At 39.8% G+C, this 23,631-nt stretch overlaps 1 protein-coding gene across 2 annotated transcripts; it reads right to left on the bottom strand.

The window, feature by feature from the left end:
- Positions 1 to 321: 321 nt before the first annotated feature.
- CNGA3 (cyclic nucleotide gated channel subunit alpha 3) lies at positions 322 to 19,026 on the bottom strand. Of its 2 annotated transcripts, XM_041468531.1 has the most exons (8): positions 18,926 to 19,026; positions 15,124 to 15,240; positions 13,517 to 13,696; positions 11,888 to 11,941; positions 8,139 to 8,234; positions 5,970 to 6,077; positions 4,971 to 5,077; positions 322 to 1,766 (listed from the first exon to the last, which is right to left on the bottom strand). In XM_041468531.1, exons 1-8 carry the CDS (start codon positions 19,024 to 19,026, stop codon positions 364 to 366), a joined length of 2,166 nt encoding a protein of 721 aa, XP_041324465.1. In that variant the 3' UTR covers positions 322 to 363. The 2 variants fall into 2 exon arrangements, with proteins under 2 accessions (XP_041324465.1, XP_041324466.1); XM_041468532.1 differs by lacking the exons at positions 8,139 to 8,234; positions 11,888 to 11,941.
- Between the last annotated feature and the right edge of the window lie 4,605 nt (positions 19,027 to 23,631).

Genomic DNA, 23,631 nt, shown 5'->3' with positions numbered 1-23,631 from the left:
AAGGAAAAATTTAATCTCTTCTACTTCAATTACAATGCCTTCTTAACGCACGATGCACAGGAAGAGACAGTGTGTCAAGACCTACAGGTACCAAACACAACAGACATTCTGAGCATGACTTGTAAGAAGCCCACTTTCAGTACAAAAAAGTACCAAGTGCTGGACCAAATCTCCCCCCAAGAAGAAGGTGACAATGTTCTATTTACAAGAAAATACTGCTTCAGTTAAAAATGCTAAAAACCATTCTCTTGAGTTCATATAAAAATAATTATGTCTATGTATGCACACACATATTTACATACATTTATGGCTTTCAGTGCTTCAACTTTCTCCAATAATTGAGGAAATATAAATAATCCATTACTACTTTTTCTCCTCAGGTTTTTCAGCCTCTGCTTCTGCAACTGATAAGCTGCCACTACCGTATTTTTTCACTCGGGTTTCTACTCTGGCAAGTCTCTGTTTCACCTTTTGTTGAGATGCAGTGTATTCCGCCATGAGCCTCGCAAACCTAGTCTGCAGTGTATCCAGAGCTACTTCAAGTCGTCCTATTTTTTCTTCCAAGTCCTTTGGGTCAGCTCCTGCTTTTGCTGCCTCCTCATCTATTAAATTGTCTTTCATCAGAATTTGACGTCCTTTCTCTTCCAGAGCCTTTTTGGCTTCTGGATATTCTGTGAGGGCTTCCATTAAATCATCCTTAGACAAGCAGAACAAATCAGAATAACCAATACTCCTAATGTTGGCTGTCCTCCTGTTGCCAGATTTGCTGCCTTTAATGTTTAGGATGCTAATTTCACCAAAGTAGCTGCCATCACTTAGGACTACAAATTGGGTTATGCCATCATCTGCCACCACAGCCAATTTTCCCTCTTTAATAATGTACATTTCTCTTCCAATATCTCCTTTTTTGCAAATGTAGTCACCAGGACTGAAGACTGTAGGTTTCAGCTTCAGCACCAGCTCAATGAGAAGTCCAGCTTCACAATCCTGGAATATACGTACTTTCTTCAGCGTGTCCAAATGGACATTGATGGCAATTTCAGCCTTCAGCTTGTCAGGCAGGTTTTTGAGAACTTCCTTCTCATCTACTGTTTTCTTGTTTGTCCAGAGGTAATCAAACCACTTAATAACCCTGGCTTCCAAGTCCTTAGTCACCTTTCGGAATTGCATGTACTGTTTAATGGAATCCACTTTGGCCTGGAACTCTGCCCTGGAAGCATTCATGTTGGAAATCATGGAGCCGACGTTACCAACAATGGTGGCAAAGATGAGCACGCCCACCAGGAAGTCGATGACCACGAAGAGATACTCCTCGTCCTTCACCGGGGGCGGCGTTTCTCCGATGGTCGTCAGCGTGAGCGTCGACCAGTACAGACTGTAAATGTACTTCCTGGACAGGCGCGCGTACTCCGGAACGGACACGTTGGGATACACCCAGGTGTCGGTTCCAAACCCGATCACCTTCGATATCGCAAAGTATATGCACGCGTTCCAGTGGATGATGATAAGAATGTATAACACCAGATTGCCAATACGGAACATGTTTGGATAATTTGTCCTGGTCTCGGTACGGTCAAAAAACTCAAAGAGCCGAGAGATCCTCAGCAGGCGGTTAAATCGGAGCTCAGGGTAGTTCAAACCAAGCTTGAAATATGCCAGGTCTGTTGGCACAAGAGACAGCACGTCCAGTTTGAACTGCGCAGTTTTGGTATAATGTTCTCGTAATTTCTTCTCATCCTGAACTAGCAAGCCTTGTTCAAGGAAGCCTTCGGAGAATAAAAATATTTTATTTGTTAGAAAAAAAATACCATCAACAGTAGTGAGTGACTTACATTTCAGGCCTAAGAATGTTAAAATTTGTACTGTTATGCCTACAGACACTGAGGTCATTTAATTGCATATTTAAATATTTTAATCAAGTTTCAAAGCTGATATATAATGACTGAGAACAATGACTCTATTATCACCACAATGCTCCCTGAGGCTTTCCACTCTTTTCTGCGACAGCTGTATCTTTTAAGTATCTCTGTGAAAAAAAGAGGGATATTCAAGTGTCTAATTTTTCATGAATCACTGGCATGAGTCATAACTAAAGTTAAGCAAGTGTGTATAAAATAGGAGTGGAATATTTTAAAATAAATACCAAGAATAAGTAGGTATAATAGATTGCTGGAAACTTTTTCCAAATAATAGCGATATCCTTGAGATAAAGAAATGCAGTTACCCCCCTCCCTAAGTCATGTTTTTCCTCTTGTGTCCAATGTGAAAACTGACATGATTTTCCTTGGTTTGCACTTTGTGTTCCTAGCGAGAGGGCTACTAAGCAGACTCTCACACATCAATATTTCTTCATTCCAAAGGCTTTGAAAAGTATTAGATTAAAAAAAATTTACAAGTAGATATAAACTGCAGTGAGAGACCTTTACTGCAGACAGTACAGCCACAGTGCTGTTTTGTGCCTCTGAGGGCATTAAAAATGTTCCACAAGGAACAGCCTACATGCACTGCAAAATACTTGCTGCAATTGCAATGGAGATATCCAACTGTCAGCTCACTGGGCCACTCAGGAGAAAAGGTCCACTAAGAAAACACCAAAACATTCTCAGTGTATCCCAGATTATCACATTTTACTAACCCTTTAGCAACCTACAAGGCACCTGTAGCTTTCTCAGGGAAGCCTCTGCTGAGGAGCACCAAGCTGCATTCCTTTGTGCCCTACACAGCACGGTATTTCTGGAATGTGTGGTTCATCTGTAAATGCCACATCTATTTGTGTGTATCTGGCTTTGGATCTGCAAACTGGCAGCAACTACAAATGGAAGTATTTCCTGTGCCATGCATGTGCTGCCTCCCAGAACACTGCTGAAAAAGCTGGTCAAATATGCCCTTTAGTTGTACAACTAAACAGAAAATCTGTCCAGAATGATCAATTTCTGATGCACAGTTATAAAAAATAACTTTGAAAACACCTTCCTTCTGAAAGGAGATAAAATCTCTCAGCTTTTTGTTCCCTTATGGAACTAAAGTCTTACAGTAAAATCATTTGAAAGCATTAGAACACAGGGTATGCTAAACACAACCCGCTGCTGAGACATGAAGCTTTTCTGTTTCACAGTGCACAGTCACCAAACAGGTGAAATGCAGTCCAACTGGCCATGCAGCTAGACAGAAATGCACCATGGAGAAGCTGCTGATCAGAGTAGTCATGGGGCCACCTAGATCTCAGCTCCAAGGCAGACCCTGCCCTCAGACAGCAGAAAGTCTCACTCTTCCCCCAGAGGCTTCCAGGACCTCTGTCCCAAGGGCAGATGGACCTTGCGGACTCACAAGAAAAGGCAGCAGGCAAAGGCAGAGCCAGGAGGAACTGTTAAGAGAGCTGACAAAGATTTTGTCACCTAAAAGAAGCGACTTCTTTCTTGGAATGCCTGGAACTATAGCAGACACCTGCACTGAAGCATTTGGGAGACAGCTCCAGCTATTCTGCAGTTGCAAGCCAGGCCTGAAAATTCAAATTCCAGTCAGGCTTTAACAGCCATATAATCATCATCAGGATAGCCCATGGAAATTTATAACTTGCTTTGCCTGGACATGCCTAATTTCTGCTCTGTTCTTTCCCATTACATTAATAGATATATAACTGCAGAAGGTAAATTTAGCTGGCACAGTTGACATTTTAACTACATAGAGAAGATGAACACCCCTCCCCATCCTGCCCCAAATACAGCACCCTTGTGATTTTGGCTGGTACCTGAAACTGACTTTCCTGTTGAACAGGGTACTTGCTAAGTTTAAGAATTTGGCTTGCCATGGGTTGTGTGCTTCCCACATGACAGCATTTTTAGCCCATCTTGTAATTATGTTTAGAGCTTCTCACAGGCCATAATTAACATCAAGCTGTCAGCACAACTTTAAATAAATAAATAGATAAAAATGGATAAGATGTTAAAATGAAAGATCTAAAATTACTCTAATTTTTAAATGATCAGTGTTGTTTTGGACCCTTTCAAGGGATATTTTGAAGCTGTGTCTGTACCAGTGAAGACAATGAGACAGGAGATGTTTTCTGACCCAAGACCAGCTACCATGACAGCTTCTATTCACATGTAAGTTCTTCCAGGCCCCTCCAAAAGCACCACCATGAACAGCACCCAACCTCTGCTGTCCTGCTCGCTGTCCCCAGACACCGGGTGCTCACTGGCATGGACCAAAGTGCAAGCACCAAAGCGCATCAAGGACTATTCAGTAATTTGGTGACATGGATCACTGCACATCATTACTTAGGACTATATTATGACTTTGCTCAGTTTAAAACAGATACCACTTTATGGTTGGAATCTCAGCCTGCCTGGATTACAGAAACAGGGACAAGAGGCTGAAGAGAACACTTCCCACATAGCATGGCACAGCCCTCACAGATCCTCTGGGCTCACACTTCCTCCAGGAAGGCAGGACCTAAGCAGAGGTTCCTGGGTTAACCCTATCCCATCACCAGGCAGTGGGAAACCCTGCCAGGACCTCGCAGAGGCTGCAGGAAGCACAGAAGGTGGCAGAGGGGCTGTTCCAGGTGTAGGACCACAGACTGAAGGCTGAGACAGGTGCCAGGTCTTGCACTTGACCACTTCTGTCCAGGATGCTGCACAGCCTGGTTAAGAGAACAGCACTTGTGGGGTGCAGTTGGTTTCCTGCCCCAAGTGCCCTACTGTCCCTTCCCCACACAGCCTATTACAGTGGCTATGCACTCAGCATCTGGCACGCCTATTACCAACAGAATTGAATTTAGAGACAAGTGAAGAGCAAGTGTTGGAATGTATGGCCTTAAAAAATCCAAGCTGATCAGACACTTCATCTTCCAAAAGCCTCCGCTGTTGCACTCTGACAGGATATTGCAGTGGTCATACCCCACAGGGGAATTTTTGTTTCCAGCCTTTAAATACATGCAGTATTAGAAAACAAATCCCAGAAAGACCCACCTGTTCTGAACCTGACGAACATGTCAATAACATAGATAATATCAGAGAGATAATCCAAGAACAGCCACATTTTAACATGGTCCATTTGTAGCTCATCAAAGCAGGCTCTAAAGAAACAAATATTAAAAAAAATAAATCAGGCCAACTGCATAAGCAGAGTACTTGCATTACATGCCCTAGCAGCACATTAGTGCACATTTCTGTTCCAGAAATATTGCAGCATATCTCCATGTGCAGACATCTGCACACTAGAGCTATGTCCAAACAGACACCAGGATCTTTCAGAATTCAAAGTGTTCTGGACAGGAATAAAACTCAAACACGTAAATGCCACACAACTGGACTTATGGAGGATTACACATATCCCTACAATCAAAAGTGCACCAGATTTCATGGGATACGTATCTCCATGAAGATAATTCCCAAATAAAAGATGTTTCTCAGTGGCAAGCCATCCTCATCTCTCCCTACCATCTTACACAGTGTAAGGAAACCATTTCTACAGCTCACCATCACTTTCACTGAAACTGATTTCTACATTCTACCATGGAAAATAAATACTTGAGTTATATCTTCCTGCCTTTCGAGCATCCAAAAGATGCATTATATGAATTTAAGAGACCCCACCACTGCCCACATCCCTCCTTTCTGCTCTCTCCTGGGTGGTGGGAAGCCTTCATCCCTGGCAGTGCCCTGGGATGCAGTGGCCAGGACACAGCTCAGCTGCCAGCCGGCAGGTGGCACACAAACGCCACACCAGCGCTCATGAGGACACTCACTGCAAGTTACATCCACCTGGTTTTAGACAAAAAGAAAAAAAAAAAAAGAAACACTGGCAATCTATTCCCAGTGGTACACATATCACACATCCCTAAGGGCATATGAACTGTAAACCTTCTAGGTAAGTCACTCAAAAGATACTGCAGGGAGATAAGAGGGTGATTTACACAGGAAACATAATGATGGAAATGCAGAATTGTTATTAACTTAAATCCATACCTGCACACTAGCATACACCAGTTATAGAACACAGGTGCTGCAATTACAGTCAGCCAGTTGTAGTACAGATTGCTTGAAGGATCTATTACAAAGACCTCCTTCTTCTGCCTGGAAAGTAAAACATGCAGATTTACACTGGAAATGTGAGCAAGCTGGATTTCCCTCTTCTTGAGGCTGCTCATTTCACCATGAACTCACAGCTGCCTGAGAAGAGAAAGTATCCATGCAGGCAGTGCAGATGAGATACCAGGCATCCCATCTGACAAGATCTACTTCTTTGTTTGACACAGCTTTGGAAAAATTAAGTAAGAGTGGAAAGAAAAACACAGACATTTGTATTTCCCAGGCTGAAACCCACAGCCTTCTGTATTAAGCCCCACACTAAAAAAAAAAATTAATTGCTAAATGTTTCTTATTATCACTCAGATTAGAAGGTTACATTTCATTGCTAGAGAAAGAGCCTTCCTTTGGAGGCCAATTATTGATTTTTAGCAAATACTATTATGAAAATGACTGTATAAGCATGCATTTGAACAAGTAACACGTATGTATCCAAATACATGTCTGTACAAGTAAGAAACTCTGTGAGTATATGCACATGCAGTGTGAGTGACTAGAGCTGAAACATGTAAAGGCAAATTTCACACATTTACAGCCCTGGCTCCTTAGGCCTCACGACAAGGAAGTGATGCTAAAGGAAGCATACAGGCCTAGAATGTAAAGATTTGAAGAACAGCATGGCTAATGGCACAGGGTACGCTCAGAAGTGCCCACCTCCAGCATGAGACAGGCTGATATGGAATAGAGAGCAATTAGGCTTCTAATCAGAGGAAATGTACACCAGTGGATTTGAGGTCCACAGCTGCAAAATTATTTCAACACTAAAACTGTGATCTGTGGACTGTGTAATAATGTGCAGAATATGTGGCGAGGCAATGCTTGAATATGTATTTGTGGGACTTTTCCTAATCTCCAAGAATGCAAATATATTAAAATATAATGATAATTTATTTCAAATCTGTGTGTATTTCTGGCATTGCCATTGCCGTCAGCTGAATACCCAGGCAATGTGAGCAAAGGAAGCAGCTTTAATCTAAAACATATTTACTTTACTATCTTCACTACTGGTTTTAAACCATTTCTTCTAGAAAAGTGATCACCACCTCAAAACTGGTGACCATGAAATATGGTCGTTATACATCAGAGTATACTACCTTGTGACATTAAAACTTTAATTTTGAGAAGATGTTTTAAAACACTCTTGGCTACTGCAGAGCTCACACTTTCACTACATAGTAATTAAAGACAAAAGAGTCTTAGAACAAAGGCTTTGTAATTGGAAAAATAAATAAAAGCTTTGATTAATAAAGATTTTGGGATTAATCAGATTCCATTTGGAATGCCCTTATGTCTGTATAGCAGGTGCCACCATATACATACATACAAACCTACAATATATTGCTGTAACATACTCCTTAACTGTGAAATGCATTCAAATGCATTTTCTTTTTATCTGCCATCATTGTTACTTTTAATCACTGGTAATAGTAAATTGCACTATATTTGGGTCAGCATTAGGGGAACAAAGCAAGAAGGGGATCCATTTCTGTCAAAAGCATTCAAATTATCTCATTTTGTGGCTGAAACACACCATTCCCTAACCAACAGAAGCAAATTTAGTGATCACTAGCAATTAACTGCACCATATTAAGTAACTAAATAACTAGTCAGTGAAATAAGTAAACTTATTAGCAAACCTTTAATTTTCTTCATGTAAGATATTTCTACATGGTAAGATGAACCAGACTTTTGGTTCATCTGCTCTGAATCATTATGGAAATTATGGAACAATGAAAAGTCTGTGCAGCTCTGCACAGCAGGCTGCTGTCCTAAAGTGTTGTCATAATTGAAAAGTGATCTTCAACTCAAAGTGACCAGAGGTAACTCAACTCCCTTTTACTGACGCAGGCAGCTGTTTCTAAAAGATCTAAACACAGGTCTTTAAGATACAACAACTCTGCTGAGCAGTTGAAACTTTCCCAAAAGGGGAAATGTATTAGAGATTTGACAGGCTAAGAATATGCAGTCTACAGAACAACTGTAAACATTACAATGAAATGCTATACCATGTTTTGTAGTTACAATCACACATTCATGCTTTATACTTACTCTTCCTTTTTTTTATCATCTTTTTTGTCATCTTTTTTGTCATCTTTCTTTTCCTCTTTTTTCTCCTCTTTAACCTCTTTCTTTTCTTCCTTTTTGCTGTACAACATAATGCAAGGCTTAGCAGTATTACCAATACTGAGCAGTTAAGGGAGAGGATGGAAGTTTGGGAAACTATTCTAAACTCCAGAGTAGGACAGGGATACAACTGGAAAAAAGGGTTCTCAAGCTGAGACCTCTCACCCTGACACCACCACACCATCACATCAGGTAACCAGCTGGCTGATTCTCTGCATTAGTCACCCACACCTTCTTGACCTTTTCAGACATCAGGGTACCAGGCTGATTTTAAGTAAACGCATTCAGTTTGATTGACTCTTAAGAACCCAGGCACTTAAAAAGAAAGCTATCAAATGATGACAGAATGTGAAATGGCTTAACAAACTGTCAGTGTTCTTTGCACAGACAAAACCTCAAAATGACTGTCTGAAGCTTTCATAGTAATTATAAAAAATTGGCATGAATCTCCTCTCATGGCTCTTTAAAACCAGCAAAATTTTAATTAATTAATTGCCTTTGGATCTGAATTGCTCCATTCTTAGGTTTGTCTGAACATAAGAGTCCTGAAATAATGTTAACTTAGGCAGACAGGCCCACAAATACTTTTCAAATCTATAGGAAGTTAACATCTTTCTCAAGATACTGAATCTTAAAGCTAGATTTGCTACGTAGCTTGGTCAAGAATCATGTAACGTGCTGTGAAGAATGGTGTCACTTGCACAAGCAGAAAATCGATCATCCAAGATCTCCTTTTTTATTTGAAACGTTTCTAGTCCTTGAAGCAGAAAATGTCCCACTCAGACAGAAAAGCCTAAGAGTGTTCCTCACACTACAGTGTATGTGGATAGCAAAACTTCCCACATGTAATGTCTGGTGTGAATGAAAGCCATGGATTCCTGCTCCCATGAGAGCTCTGTTTTCTCCTCTTCTGCCAAGACTGGGTCTGAGTCTCCCTTTGCACTGGTGTCAAGAAAGCACAAATGAGTTTAATGACAGCAACATCCCACAGCAAGGACAGAGTCTGTAATAGTGCTGCTTACAGGACTTGTGCTTTCCATGCACACCTGCTCACATGGCTCAGACAGAAAGGTCTGTGCTGTGAATGGCAGTCACATCTAGGAAAGTGGTCAGTACAGGGAGAAAGAAGTGCTCCAAAGGAGATGACAGCCATCCATTTTAAGATAGTAGCAGCTTTCACCCATCAGCAATGAGCACCTGTTCCAGTTCTTACCCTTAGACATTCACACAGTGATGAACCACCACAGTGTATTTTGGAAAAGCCAAGACTCATTTGCTAAAAAACACCGAGATCCCACGCTCTGCCACATCCAGGGAAATGCCCACCAAGCTGACCAACACCACTAACACCTTAAAAATTACACAGTACAAGGGAGCAGAACTGGAGGAGAAAAGAACCTTTGGCTTGACTGATGTTCTATTTCTACTTGCATCTCAAATCAAAGAAAGAGATTTTCATTTACCAAAGCTGATTCCTACACAGCAGTGGGAACTGCTTCTCAAGAATTTATTCCTCTGGACTGACTGTCCAGAACTTTACTGCTTCATTTTCCAATCTGCCCACAAAACTCCTTCCTGTTTAAAAAACACATCAGGGTTTCACTTCAGATTACTATGCATGGTGTCTGATCTAAAGGCAAATGCACAGTTGCTGTTGTTAGCATTAATTTTGCTCCTCAATACTTCAAATGCCTGGTATTCTTACAAGAAAGGAAGAATTACCAGTAAGCACAATTTTCAAAGAGCAGGGCCACCTGTACATTTGTGGATCTTGTTATGCAGGGAAAAGTAGGCTGAGATCAAGAATCAGTCATAAAGTCTCAGTGGTGGTGAACTCTGGAGGAATTATTTTGACAATTCCAAATCCCTCCTATGTTTGTGCTTTATTTTTTAAAAAGTGAAAAAACTTTATTTCACAGAGCATATAATGCCAACACTTACTTTTCTCTGGCCTGAGATCTCCTACAAACTCATCTATCAACTACAGGTACCTTTTGTAAATGAGTTTCTTCCATTCATGCTACCTCTGTTTATTTTTCTGTTGTGGTAACTCCCAATTTATCATACTCCCATCTGCTTGCAGTCTGATTGGAAGTTGCTCGATGTTGGCCATAATCAAAGACTTGGAAGCATCATGTACAGTTCCCCAAGACATGGCACACTTAGGTCTTTAACATAGTGAAAAGTCCACATTTCTTTTTCTTGACCAGTAACACTGAGAAAAGTGGAATCCAGTAACTAATAAAACAGTTTGTGTCTGTACTCTTTGACCCCAACACATCAGCATCCGTGCTGTTTCTAAGCTGTGTGCAGCTTTAGACTTAGAAACCTACTTCATCAGCCCTTATAAAAACACTGTCATAGTCTTTGAATGACTCAAATATTTGCATTTCTCATCTGTCAAGTACTCTGCAAATCAAGTATGTTTGAGACTGTCAGGCAGGTAGACAGACAAGTCTTGTCTTCATTTAAAAACAACGAGACAGTGAAAGGATGAAAGTTTTGCCCAAGGTACCTGAGTCATTGTCAGAAACAGAGTAAGGCAGAAGTATTTCTGTCCTAACCAGTCCTTTGGGCTCCATCTAGCAGGCTCAGCTCCAAGCTTAGAGCACTTCTTTTATATCAGTCTAAATAAAAGCCTGCATATTTCTGTCACTGTTCACTGCACAGAGATTTTCCTTTTGAACAAAAGTTATGCAAAACAAACCGAAAAGTTGCTTTAGGAGCAGGAAGATCTCTTCTTCAGCTATGTGCAAAAAGGTTTTGCAGCATCATTCAAAATGTACAGTTTAAACTTGCCTATAATAGAATTATTGGGAGAAAAAAAAAAAAAACAACTTTTCTAGAAGTATTTCTGACACAATCAGAAAATGTACTGATTACCTTTAAGTTTTTTGTTTTCATCTGGAAAGTAATGAAAAAAACTACTATCATTATGCATGAGAACAGATCTGCTACTGGATACTAAAGAACAGCTATGTCTTCAGATTGCTGTGGTCTCAGACAAGCAACAAACATTGATGTAGAGTGATTTTAAATTACAGCAGCTCTTCACATGGTTTAATAAATTTCTCTTTGGTGTAACACTGTGAAATAGCTTGTCAATTATATAAAATAAACACAAAAGGACAGCTTCTGTCAGACATTTTGTGGCAATATATGCCTCTAAAAGGACAGCACCTGCTGAACTGAAACACACACTTTTAAAAGACGGACACATAAATGGGTTTTGGTGCCCTCATCAGTATACACTTCTCATTTGACAACCTGAAACTTTTGGGGCACTTCATGTGCAAAAAGGGACCAGTGTGTTAAAAGAGGAAAACCACTATTAGGAAGTTTATACATGAATCTCATTTAAAAACTGAAAAATGAATGCATCAATTGGTAATGCAGTAAAATCAGCCAGCTGAACTACAGAAGTAGGGACTAAATGCTTAGTCAAATTCACTCCTTGAGAGGAAGGGTTAACTTCAGACAAAAAGAAGTTCACAGGGAGCACAAGGGATGCTTTTCATACTAAGACAACTAGACCTTTCTCTATAATAAAACTATACTCTTAGGAAAGGCTTAGCAAGAACTAAGGAGTTTATACTACAAATGCTACTAGGCTGGATAGGGAAAAAGAAAAGGTGCTGGTAGTAGAAAGGTCTTTGGAAGTTAGCAGTACTTACTCTTCATTGGTGTTGTTGCTAAAGTTGACATTGAACCTGGCCAAGGGCCAGTGACTGCAAACAAGTTAAATCAAACACATTAAAGAGTGTCAGTAAAGGCTGCTGGTGTTTCACGCACGTGTTTACCCACACGGCAGACGGACTCACGAGCTTCTCACAGAGGCACTGATAAGATTAGCAAGGTCAATTTTGACTGTTGTGATAAGCCCCTTTGCATAACTGCTTCAAGGCACCAGTTCCTTTCTGTCATGTGCCTGGCATACACATTTGTGACCACATCTGATGTCTGAAGCCTGTTCTTAGGCGTATTAGTGCATGGCAAGATGCACCTCACTATTTTTAGCCCTGTACTCATTGGGCTACTATTTTAAGCTTTCTTCAATCCTTTCAAGTCCTCTTCACAGATGCAGTGTCAAGGCTTGTGGATAAGTAATGAGCATACCTACCCATTGCTGCAGAATTAAGCCTTCGTGATCCAACAACTGAGAGTTACTGTCAACCAGCAAAAGCATAAAACTGAGAAGGCAAGGATGGGTGCCCTCAAATTAATTTCAAATAGCCTTATGCAGAGGTTTGTTGGCCCATGATCAATGTTGTTCTCTCTAATTACTTCCCATCTGCAGTTGCTACTGATCCAGACACCTGAGAAATCAGGCAACAGTCTGGCTAATTCAATAAAAAGTGCTCTTGAGATTAATTTCTAAGAAGGAGAACAAGTGAAGATAATAAGGCTGTGCTGGAGTACAACAAATCAAAGTAACCTGTGTAATGCACACCTTCAAAGGTTTTTGCTTTAATCTGAATTGCTTGCTGCGATTTTTGAAACTTATTACTTGCTTACCTACCAGTCTTCAATTATGCAAAAAAATGTAGGAGTCTCTGCTTCAAAGCCTAATGCCAAACAGAAAGTCAGCTTTTGTCTTGGGATTTCATTTTCCCATTTTAGCTGGTTAAATTTAAAACACCGTATCATACATTTATAGAGTAATAATAATTCATCACATCAAAGAACTGTAAACACACGAAGGTTTCTCTTTTGTTTTACTGGAAAAAAATTAAGACCGAACCTGCCTTCCATACCAAAGACTACATATGTGTTAATAAGTGAAGTCAGCATCCAAATGATTTTGTCATTTCTGCATCAGAAACTTTCTGTTATCAGATGGACTTCTGAGTAGATGTAACAAAGCAATTACACATTTTGCAAAACTGCTTCTTTTGCAAAACTGCTTCTTCCTAACACTTGCAGATAATGCACATTAAGATCCTGAAAAGCCAAAAGTAGAAACATCCTAGATTCTTGAGATAGAAATTGCATTCTCCTCAGTAGAGAACACTTTAGCAACATCAAGTTGCATATGATAAAATTCCAGTTCTGAGAAATCACTCTGCCTGAAGCAGCATGACCAAAATCCTTTAGTTCAAGATCTTGGACACAGCGTTTTTCAGGAAGAAAATCTGTTGAAAGTGCGATACTTTAGTTATCTGAAGATTCCTGGGCAGCATTAGATACTCTGTTCATTTCCCATGCTAAGCTCCTTATTCTCTTCTTAAAATACAGCTTACATCCTAATTACCAAGAAAACATGACAACCTCTGTCATCTTCAAGTATAAACACATCTTCTTACCTATTTACTGCCCCGGGCCGCTCACGGGCACCCAGGAAGGAGCGGATGTTGCTTTGCCTGGTGGACACCTCCACGAGCTCCGGGCCCCTGATACGCTCCAGGAAGGAATCAGGCCTTTGTTCTGCATGGTGAGAGTGTCTTGTGGCCCATGACCTTACAGACAACACAAATCGTGACAGCCTGCGTGGAACACACACACAAAATGGCTGAACCAGACAGAAACATGAGGTGGCTTAAAGCATCCCCACAAACACCAGCCCAGGATTTTTCTCTACATCTCCACCTGTGATGAAATTAAACTTGATGGAGTAACTGTGTGAACTTGCACAGTTCCATAGATCACCTTCTACAGTGGATCAGGAAAATACCTCACACATCAATTCCTGTTCCACTGTATCCCCACTGCAGGAGCAAAAGAATATTCTTGCTGAGTGGGGGACTTTGCATCTCAAAGTGAGATAGTGAAGTCCATCAGAAGCAGTTGTCCTAGATCCTTGAGAATTTTCATCCAAGAGTCAGGCTGTGTTACCTTAATATTTAAATTTCTAGGCATTCATGTTTGCATTACATCAGAAACTTCCATGTACATTCAGAGCATACATAACTGTAGCTACACACACACGTAATTCAATCTATCCTGGAAAAGGGTAAAGCAATTACAAACAAAGATTAAAAAGGAAGCTCTCAGTACGAATTTATATATTCATGTGCATTATGTTTACACAAAACACACACCTATAATCTTTTCTCATCTAAACTCAACTTCTTGCAGACTTTGTCATCTACTTCTGGTAGTGTCATTATCAGAAAACCAAGCAGGAAAATCCAAGTTTATTCTCCACTATCCAAAATGATGAAGTGCAAACAATACTCTTTAAATTGCCCTAGCTTTACAATAATTTTTTTCTTTGCTTTTTGAAATACATATGCTTAAAGTGACTGTGGTCTGTCTTGTGTGGACAACGGTATCTGAAGGCAGAGCCCTCCAGTCTCAGACACAATAAAGTTTTGAAGCTCCACTTCAGATTTATATTTAAGTCCCAGTAATACAAACAACTTAAGACAATGGTCAGCTTCAATTTTGCTGACTACGGCTCCAAATCCATCATAAACATAACTGGATTCTAAAAACTGAGAGAAATTCTTGCACTCAAAACACGAAGACTCCCTGTCTCCTCCCTTTCCAGAGCCATCTACCCAAAGGAGACAATCATTATGTTTTATTTGACAGGAAACAAACACTGCATCAGCTATCAGCCAGAACCAAACACTTACCCATTTATTTTACAGTCTGGCCTCACTTCATGCATTTCCCAGGCATTCAATATATTTTCAGATACAGTCACGTAAAAATAATTTATTCTTTTATATTTGAAAAATTTCTTTGGGCTTATTCAGCCTCTCTCAGATTCTGAGACATTTATTAGCAATAAGAAAGTGATGCATCAAGGTCAAATGCCACTTCTGTTACTTCTTACAGACATTCTTCAGCTGGACTCCATCCATTTTCTTTGGAAAGCAATGGCTCTTCTTTCTTTGCCTCCGAACTGTGACCAGTCTCTTCCAGCACATTAAACTTAATACTGGAAATTCTGCTAGGATGTTACCTTGCCATTGCTCCCCTGCCAGTGAAGGAGCTCGCCTGGGATTCGGGTACATGTCCTCCCTCCACAGAAATGACTCCCTGCAGTTCTGAAGATGCATCCTCACACAGTGAGAGGGTTCTGCAAAGAACAATTTTTGTTTTTTTTTTTAAGGAATACCATGCAGCCTTCACCAGACTTTCTTCCATCTGGTTCTCTCTGCCACTGCATCAAGAAACAGTCCAGCAAATTGTCCTCTCCCTAGTAATACAGAAATACATTTGACAACCTTATTGCTAAGCCTGTGCTCCTATTCTTCTGGAGACATCCAATGTGAACTGAAGTCAGTGGAGGTTCTGCCATTCATTCCAGCAAGCTCAGAAGCTGAAGATGATTTATCAGCATTTAAAAAATTAGCACTTGAGGGAAAAAAAGATTAAATTTTAGCCTCATTTTCCAGTAACAGAGTTTTGAAACTGACTTCACTGGAAGCTGGACTTTATGAGGGTTCACTCCTGATTTTTTTATAGTACTCCTTGGTTTTCTCTGTGTTTTTCAGTCTTTAGTATTCACTTTTACAAGACTTTTTTACGCCAATAAGAGTAACTTGTTTCCCCCTTTGTAATGGAAACAAGAACTCTCACACTGGTCTGTTAATCTGTATTGTCAGGAAAACACTGTCTAAAATGATACTTGCAGTATCTTCACAGGAGCTGGCAGCAGCATTCTGAATGCCCACAAAAGGATAATCAGCAGCTCGATTTTATGTGCACTCACAGCTGAGAAACTTAACAAACAAAGAATTAAAACTTTATTATTTCTACCCAAAGAACAATGCTAAAATAGATCCTGACAGTCCCAGGATTCTCAACTTGTTAACTGTTTTCTACTTCTCTTCCAATAACAAAACACCATTCAGTATTGAAAAAATTTTAGAACCCAGTTTATGTTGCCAGTACTGAGAATATTGTAGCTTCCAAAGTTAACATCCTTCTAAGGGACAATGAACAAGCTCATGGAACAGGCATTCATCACAGATTACCAGATTCACAGAGCCCACACTCAGCCCAAGAACTCTCTTGAGCTGAATGCTGAGAGAATAGTAGAGTTTGTCCACCTTTTTTAGCATTTCCTGGAGAAATTGCCTATAGACCTGCTGGAGAAAGGATACTGGACTAGTTAGTGTTTTAGACTGCACTACCATGGCTGCTTTTAAGTACTTTCATTCCTGTTTACTGAGTGATATATATTTTGTGCGATCTTAGCAATAAATTATAATATTGTTAATGGCAGTGCCTAAGAAGTATTTAAGTTCCCATTATAGCCAATGCCCACCTCAGGGCTTGATTCAGCTGCTTCAGAATAGAGTCTGGTACAATTTGTAACACCTTGAAATACTTTATTGGACTTTCACACAGCTCTCTCCTCACATTCATAGCACCAGCTAAACGCTTCAAATACTCTATAGTATCTCAAATAGCATTAGATGCCTATTTCAGGCAACTAAATACCTCTGATCAAGAGAGCCAAAGGAGCCTGAACAGTTACTAAATTTGAGGGTAAGCTGAGCAGTTCCCTGGGTGCTGCTGACCATCAGTACTGAATACATCTCTACTCAGGACCGCAGGAACGCAGGCACCTGCTCACATGAAGACACTGAAATCCAGATGTCTTCAGGGCACAGCTGAATCCTACTTTCAACTTTAGATAGCCAGCCTGTGTCTATAAGCTGATGTGCTGCCTCTCCTATTTGAGCTATTTCTATACAGAGGCTGGGTTTTAAAAATGGAAATTCATTTGTTATTTTTTGGGTTTTTTTTATTTTTGTTTTGACAGAATGAACCAACTTTATAACACACTACAGAGTAAGAATATGGGCACATGAATCACTGCAGCATAAATAAGCACAGCATTTCTGTTAACTGTTGCAGTGAATGCTTTTTCTTGGTAACACCTTATTTCACAGCTGAAAAGTGCTTAAGCACTTCCTTAGCATTAAGCATAAATTTAACACCCACTGACTTTATTAAGAACTAAGTAATGTGTTTAATTGCTCTGTTGAACTACAGCAAATAGCTGGAGGAAAGCAAAGGCAAAGAAGAAATGCTGCTATTCTAGCATATATGCTTTTTTCCCCAATATCTATAATTGCATATTTTCATGTAAGATAGAGAAAACCTAAAATCCTGGATGGTTTCTATCTTTTGGTACACACATATAGATATATTCTAAAGCAAATCTGATTTTAAAAAATAATTAATATTATTATAAAGATATTGTATATACTTAGCAGATATATTCTAAAGCAAATCTGATTTTAAAAAAAAAATTAGTATTATTTTAAAGATACTGTATATACTTAGCGGCACTCATTTCAAAAATCCAAAAATCTTAAATATGAGATCTCTTTTACAGAGCAAGACTGTATCTTCTTACCCATACATGAAGTCCTGCAATTAATACTGATAATATCAAACTTTCCTTTAAAAAAATACCTCTTCAAGACCATCACCATGATGATAAAGTGCAATTCATATTTCAGTCCCTCTATCTGTCAAAGTCATTGCCTCTGAAATTGCAGATGACTGCAGGGACTTAATTCTACATTTAAACCTTTATAACCCCACTCTCACATCCCCACCAGTAATTCCATTCTGTGAGCTGCCAATCACTGACATCCACTACAAATAGGACATTTAAAAAAAGGAAAGGAAGAGGCTCATTTCAATCTGTGTTTTCACTTTTTCTCACACATCACTGTTAATGGAGAGAAAGGGACAGGGCTCTTTTAAATCTCCCTAAGGAGACCATGGGGTAGTGCAACAACAGCAAGCAAGCCTTACTGCAGAACAAATTAGATCCATTTTCACTACCGTAGGTACATCTATGTGACAGCAGGTATCATGTAAGCAAAGCAAGAAGGAAAAAAGGACCAATTCAAACAGAGCATCCATAGCAGCTGCTAGGGACATGCAATCCAAAAACCACCAAAATGCAGGGAGTCCCATCAGCCCATGAGGATTCTGGGTGCTCTAGCCTGGGTGTGCATTTGAACAGCAAGAGACAGTCTGACAAGATCCACATAGAGGAGGTGGTTGGCCATAAAAAGCCAAAAGCAGAAAACCTTTTCCAGCCTTTAGAGATGCTATGGATCATCAGGCATCTTTCCACAGGCCCAGCAGGCTTTGCCCAGTCTAGAGGAATGACTGGTACTGTGCAATAGATAAGTACAAGCTCACTGGCATGTTTCAAACAACCACTTTAAAACCATCAAAACTAGACAAAGGTGAATGTAAAGAAACTATTACATTTCCTTTGTACAGTGAGACACTCTGAAAATCCAGTACAAAAAAAGCTGATACTCTTTATACAGTACAGATTTTCCCTATCACAGGAACTCGGCAATTTGCAGAGGCTGATTTTAAAAAACCAAACGTTCCCAAGGCTTCTCACTGCATGGTGCTGGAAGGATCTTTTTTTTCACCAAACCCTACAAACTCTGTTGGAAGCACAGACCCTGTGTGCTATATGTGGGGCGACTTGAGAAAGAGGTTTCTCTTTAATGAGTTAGTGTAATTCCCACTGATGTGAAAACGGACTTTTTTCCTGAGGTAATAGAGCTCCTGGTTCCAAAACTGCAAACCATGACGACCTCCCTGTGTCTGATTCTGTACTTTGGATAGACGTTGTCAAGTCTGTAAAGTGCACTGGCCAACAATATCATGACAATATTCCCGTAATTCCAGCTCCCATTCCCAGAGCTACAGGAGTTCCACAAACTATTCAACAATCTGTCCTCTTGACTGTGATGAAAGGAAAATATTACCTGATATAGCCATTTTCAATCCTTTCGATATCTTCATCAGCAGTTCTGACAGACAGGCTGTGTACACCAGGGTAGGAGTGCTGGGTGTTGATTTTTGCCATTTTGCTTTACATATCAACATCTAAATGACAGCTGAAATGGAAAAAAAATATGAAGGCTGCAAAAGGAATGTGTTCAGTACTCAAAAAGAGTTCTTTATTAAAACAGTGGAACAGCAAAAAGCAATTTCAACCATTCGAGGGACAGTCAGTGATATTTACACACATACATGACATGTACTTCTTCATTTATTTTCAGTAGACAGAAAAAAAAAGTGTTAGCAAAGATTCATCATGACCAAAGAAAAAAGGGTTACATGACACTATATTCTTTTAGTCTCTGGGATTTATGGGCTACCTACACTGTCATACCAAAGTGAAATTGCATTTAAAATCTCATTAAAAGAAGGTTAGTGAGAAAGTCAACCAAAAAAGCCAGGTAATACATGTGCTAGGAAAACCCATTCCACTTCACATTGATTCCCCTGTGCTAATTTTATCTATTTTGTGATTAAGATTTTTATTCCAAAAATCCATATTAACCAAGCAAATAATTAATTACATTTACCCCTTAGTTTAATGTAAGCCAAGTTATAATTCTATATTATTAAAACTCTGTAGTAAACACACACTAGGGGGTTTTATTACAGTGCTTCAAAACAGTTTCTGTTAAGCTATTTAGCAGCTCATCTCCTACAAGTTTTAAAATATTTGTCTGAATCCCTTTCCAGATTTGATCTTCAATGCCTTTTCAAATTCACATCACATCTACTACTTACAAAATGAGTTTTAAGCCTCAAAACAAAAGTCTTACAAATGAAGGACTGAAAGAATTTCAGTGAAAGCTTTGAATTTTAAAAAAGAAAATGTTTATAAATTCCATTCAGGAACCTTTTTTGTTTGAAATATGACTAGAATGAAATCCCCTCAGGATCAATCAACTCCCTCACACTAGGTCATGTCCGTTTTTCACCTGCAATCCTCTGTCTCACTGACCACACAAGATCCACCTTTGACACCAAATGAAATACAGATCTTTCAGAAACCAACTTTCTGACCTGAATTATTCCTGAAGCAAAGCTCTCTATCCATTATTAGAGCATTATGCACCCACTTGCTTGAAAACCAGATACCTGACTTAGCCTCAACTCAATTCCCAGACAATTAAAGAAAATAATACACAACTTTTAAAGTTATTTAATATATTTTAAAGTGGTTTGTGTGGTTGTTGTTTTTTTTTTCATCCAGAAATAATGAAAATACTCTAGAAACAGCCTTGGGCATCATGGGCATCACTAAATATTCAAAAATTGTATTAGTATTCCCCATCACTAATTTTGCCTCAATTTCAATCAGTTAATGTCTGTGTTTCACCTCAAACTGAACCTTGTTCATGCTGACTAACTGAAGTTTTACTGGGGAAAAAATGGGCATTTTTATTACACATTGATATTTAAAAAATTGAATTCTTTCAACCCACTCTCAGATTGGAACGTTCACTCAGAAGAATTAACTTCTAAAATGCAGATAATTTATGTTAAAAACATAACTCAGAGTTTTAAAAGCTTGATAGTGGGAATAATTATTCATAAGTAACAAAGCATTAACCTTTTTTCTGAAGTTGTAATTTCAGAGCAAATTTAGCTCACTGAGTGAAGTTCTTGACTAGTTCTGACACTTAACCATTACACCTATCAGTTCTGGTGATTCACAATCAGATTGATGTCTACCTACAGCAGTTCTTAAAAACAAGGGTCACCTGGTTTATAACCTCCAACAAAGTAAGCAACTCTGTTAAGCAAATAAAACTGTTAAAACAATAAAAGCACGAGACAATGAAACCCTTCTGAAGTCTTGGGGTGATGTAGGTAATTGGCTACCAACACCATGCATTCCCTCACTGAAAAGACACATTGCTTCTGAAACTGGAGATGAGTGAGCAATGCCGTTCTAAGTTTCAAATGCTGTAGGTGTGGCACATGGACTTCCAGATGCATTTGAGCATCAGTTCCCAAAAGTTTGGTTAAAAAACATGAAGTACAGTATTTCTTTACACTTAAAACTGAAATGGCGGAAATTGGATATTGCTAATCTGGAATTAAACACTTTTAACAGATATTGGAATTAGATACTCCAAACCTCCTGAAAGGCTTGAGTATGCCAGTGGAGCACTGAATACAGGAAAGCTTATTCAGACTCTCAAAAGCTAAAAAGAGTAATAGCATATGAAGCCAAACACTGTTTTGGATTTAAAAAAACCCAAGAAGACAGAAAGCAATAACAGGACTAAATAGTCACCTTCACCACTGCAGAAGTTTAATAACAGTATTCCTCAGAGCTCCATAGGAAAATCTGTTGTTAATGATGCTGATGGAAAGATGAAGTGGTGATACAGTAAGATCTCAGTATGGCAAAAAATTGTATAGGCAAGAGAAACAAAAGGAGTGCAGGGAACCTCAGGGTGGCCAACATCAACTACAGCAATTTCTCAATTTGATAAATGATGTGCAACACAGGCAAATGGAAACCCATGAACACAGGTGAAAAGCATGAAAACTACTGCTCTACATGCTTCTAAATGAACCATATGCACACAGAAAGGGAACACGAAAGGGTAGTTTTGGATTAAATATGAGGAAGAAATTCTTCCCTATGATGGTGTCAAAACACTGGACCATGTTGCCCAGAGAAGCTGTGGATGCCCCCCCCCGCAGCTAGCATCCAAGGCCAGGCTGGATGAGGCTTTGAGCAACCTGGTCAGGGGCAAGAGGAGTTGGAACTATATGGTCCTTATGGTCTCAATACACAAACCAATTTATGAACTTAGGACATAGGTACAGCTCAGTGAAACAGTGTGCCCACGGCAGGGAAGGCTTGCTGACACAACAACTGACAATGTATACATGGAACTTGTTAATGACACAAAAACCACTAAAACTGCTCCATGAAACAATAGTGCAGACACTCCAAGTCCTTCTATTAATCAGAAAGATAAAGCAGAATAACAGCATGGCAAGAATGATTAAAGACCTGGAAAAGGGAGAGAACGGAAAAGGGGGTCTGCTCACCCTAAAAGGTGAAGACTATAAAGTTATAAAATAAAAATATGTAGGTAAAATTTCAGCTCATTTCAGATCCCTTACAATAATTTCAGCTGTAAAATTCATTCAATATAAATTGTGGTCTGAACTCTTATTCTGCACTATACTGGAGGAAAGGAGGGGGGAAATTTTTCACAGAAATACAACTCTACTCTCAAGCAATAAAATACATTAATGTATTTTGGGAATGAGGTAGGAAGAGTGGATGAAAGTGTGTTACCACCTGTGCCCAGCTGTGGTAGAGAGAGACTGAACACAGGACAGATACAAATAAACAGTGAGGTCATTTGGGTACAGTGCAGGTGCTGAGACCTCCTGAAGCAACGTGGTTTGGAACTGCATAAAGCCCATAAAGTTCTGGCAAATTATGAACTATCTGATGAAGAAGAAATATTTGTTCCTTCCAGGCCTCTAAGAACCCTAATGATAAATGTTTTTAATAGTCTAGGAAGGAGACTTTTCAACATTAGATCCAAAATATGGCAAGTAATCAACTTGAGGGAGCTTAACAGGAGTCAGCCAGCCAGCAGGAAAGTCCTGAAGAGCCAGGAGGCTCCACAAACACCTTCTGCAAGGACACAGGGAGACAGCTCCAACCATCTGGGACCTGCAATCCCAAAACTGCTACTAAACACTGGTTCTCACAAGGTAGTTTTAAGAAGTGAGTAGAGCTCAGCTTCTTATTTAAAACCAGGTGGGTTGGCCTTGGCTGGCTGCCAGATGCCCACATAGCTGCTATTGCTCTTCCTCTCCTCAGCAGCCCAGTGGGAGAAAGCTCATCATGGGTCAAGACGAAAAAGCGGCAAGAAAAAGAACACTGGAAGACCAATTGTCATCCCAGGCAAAATGGGCTCAAACAGAGGAAAACTCAATTTAGTGCAAATTAAAATGGAGTTGGATGGTGGGAAACAAAGACAAAACACTCTACCACTCATTTTCCCCAGATTCACCTTTGTGGCCACATTTCTCTTCACAGAGAAAAAGCAAGGCACAACTTCCCAAGGATATTTTCTGGGATTCGCAGAGAGGAATCTCAGAGAAAGAAGAAACAATTCTTATCTCATTTGCTGCTCCTGTGCTGTGCTACAGCAGAATGCAATATGGAGACTGTTTGCCCAAAGTGATGGTGGTTTGTTTTCTTGGCCTATCAGGACCAAGCACATCTCCAGACTGTTGGTCAGGAGACAGTCACAAGATTCTGTTCAGTAGAGCTGAGTGCTTGTGCAGATTCAGTTTAGATGTAATATAGTATAGAACAATATATTATAATAAAGTAACTAATTAGCCTTCTGATATCGAAGGAGTCAGATGCATCATTTCTCCCCTTCGTCGGGGTTGCCCTGCTTTTACCATACAACTTTACCCCTACATTCCCAACTCCTCCAGCTCCTCTACCCTACCCAGCAGCACAGGGGCTGGGAAATGGGGAGGCTGCATTCAGTCCATAATGTTTCCTCCTTACCACTCCTTCCTCCTCACACTGTGTCCCTGACCCAGTGTGGGTCCTTACTGCAGGCTGCAGTCCTTCACAAACTGCTCCAGTGTGGGTCCAGCCCACCGGCTGCAG

Source organism: Pyrgilauda ruficollis, unplaced genomic scaffold (genome assembly GCF_017590135.1).
Source record: "Pyrgilauda ruficollis isolate IOZ18807 unplaced genomic scaffold, ASM1759013v1 scaffold22, whole genome shotgun sequence".
In the NCBI taxonomy this organism is placed as follows: domain Eukaryota; kingdom Metazoa; phylum Chordata; class Aves; order Passeriformes; family Passeridae; genus Pyrgilauda; species Pyrgilauda ruficollis.
This window is presented reverse-complemented; position numbering and strand designations above follow the sequence as displayed.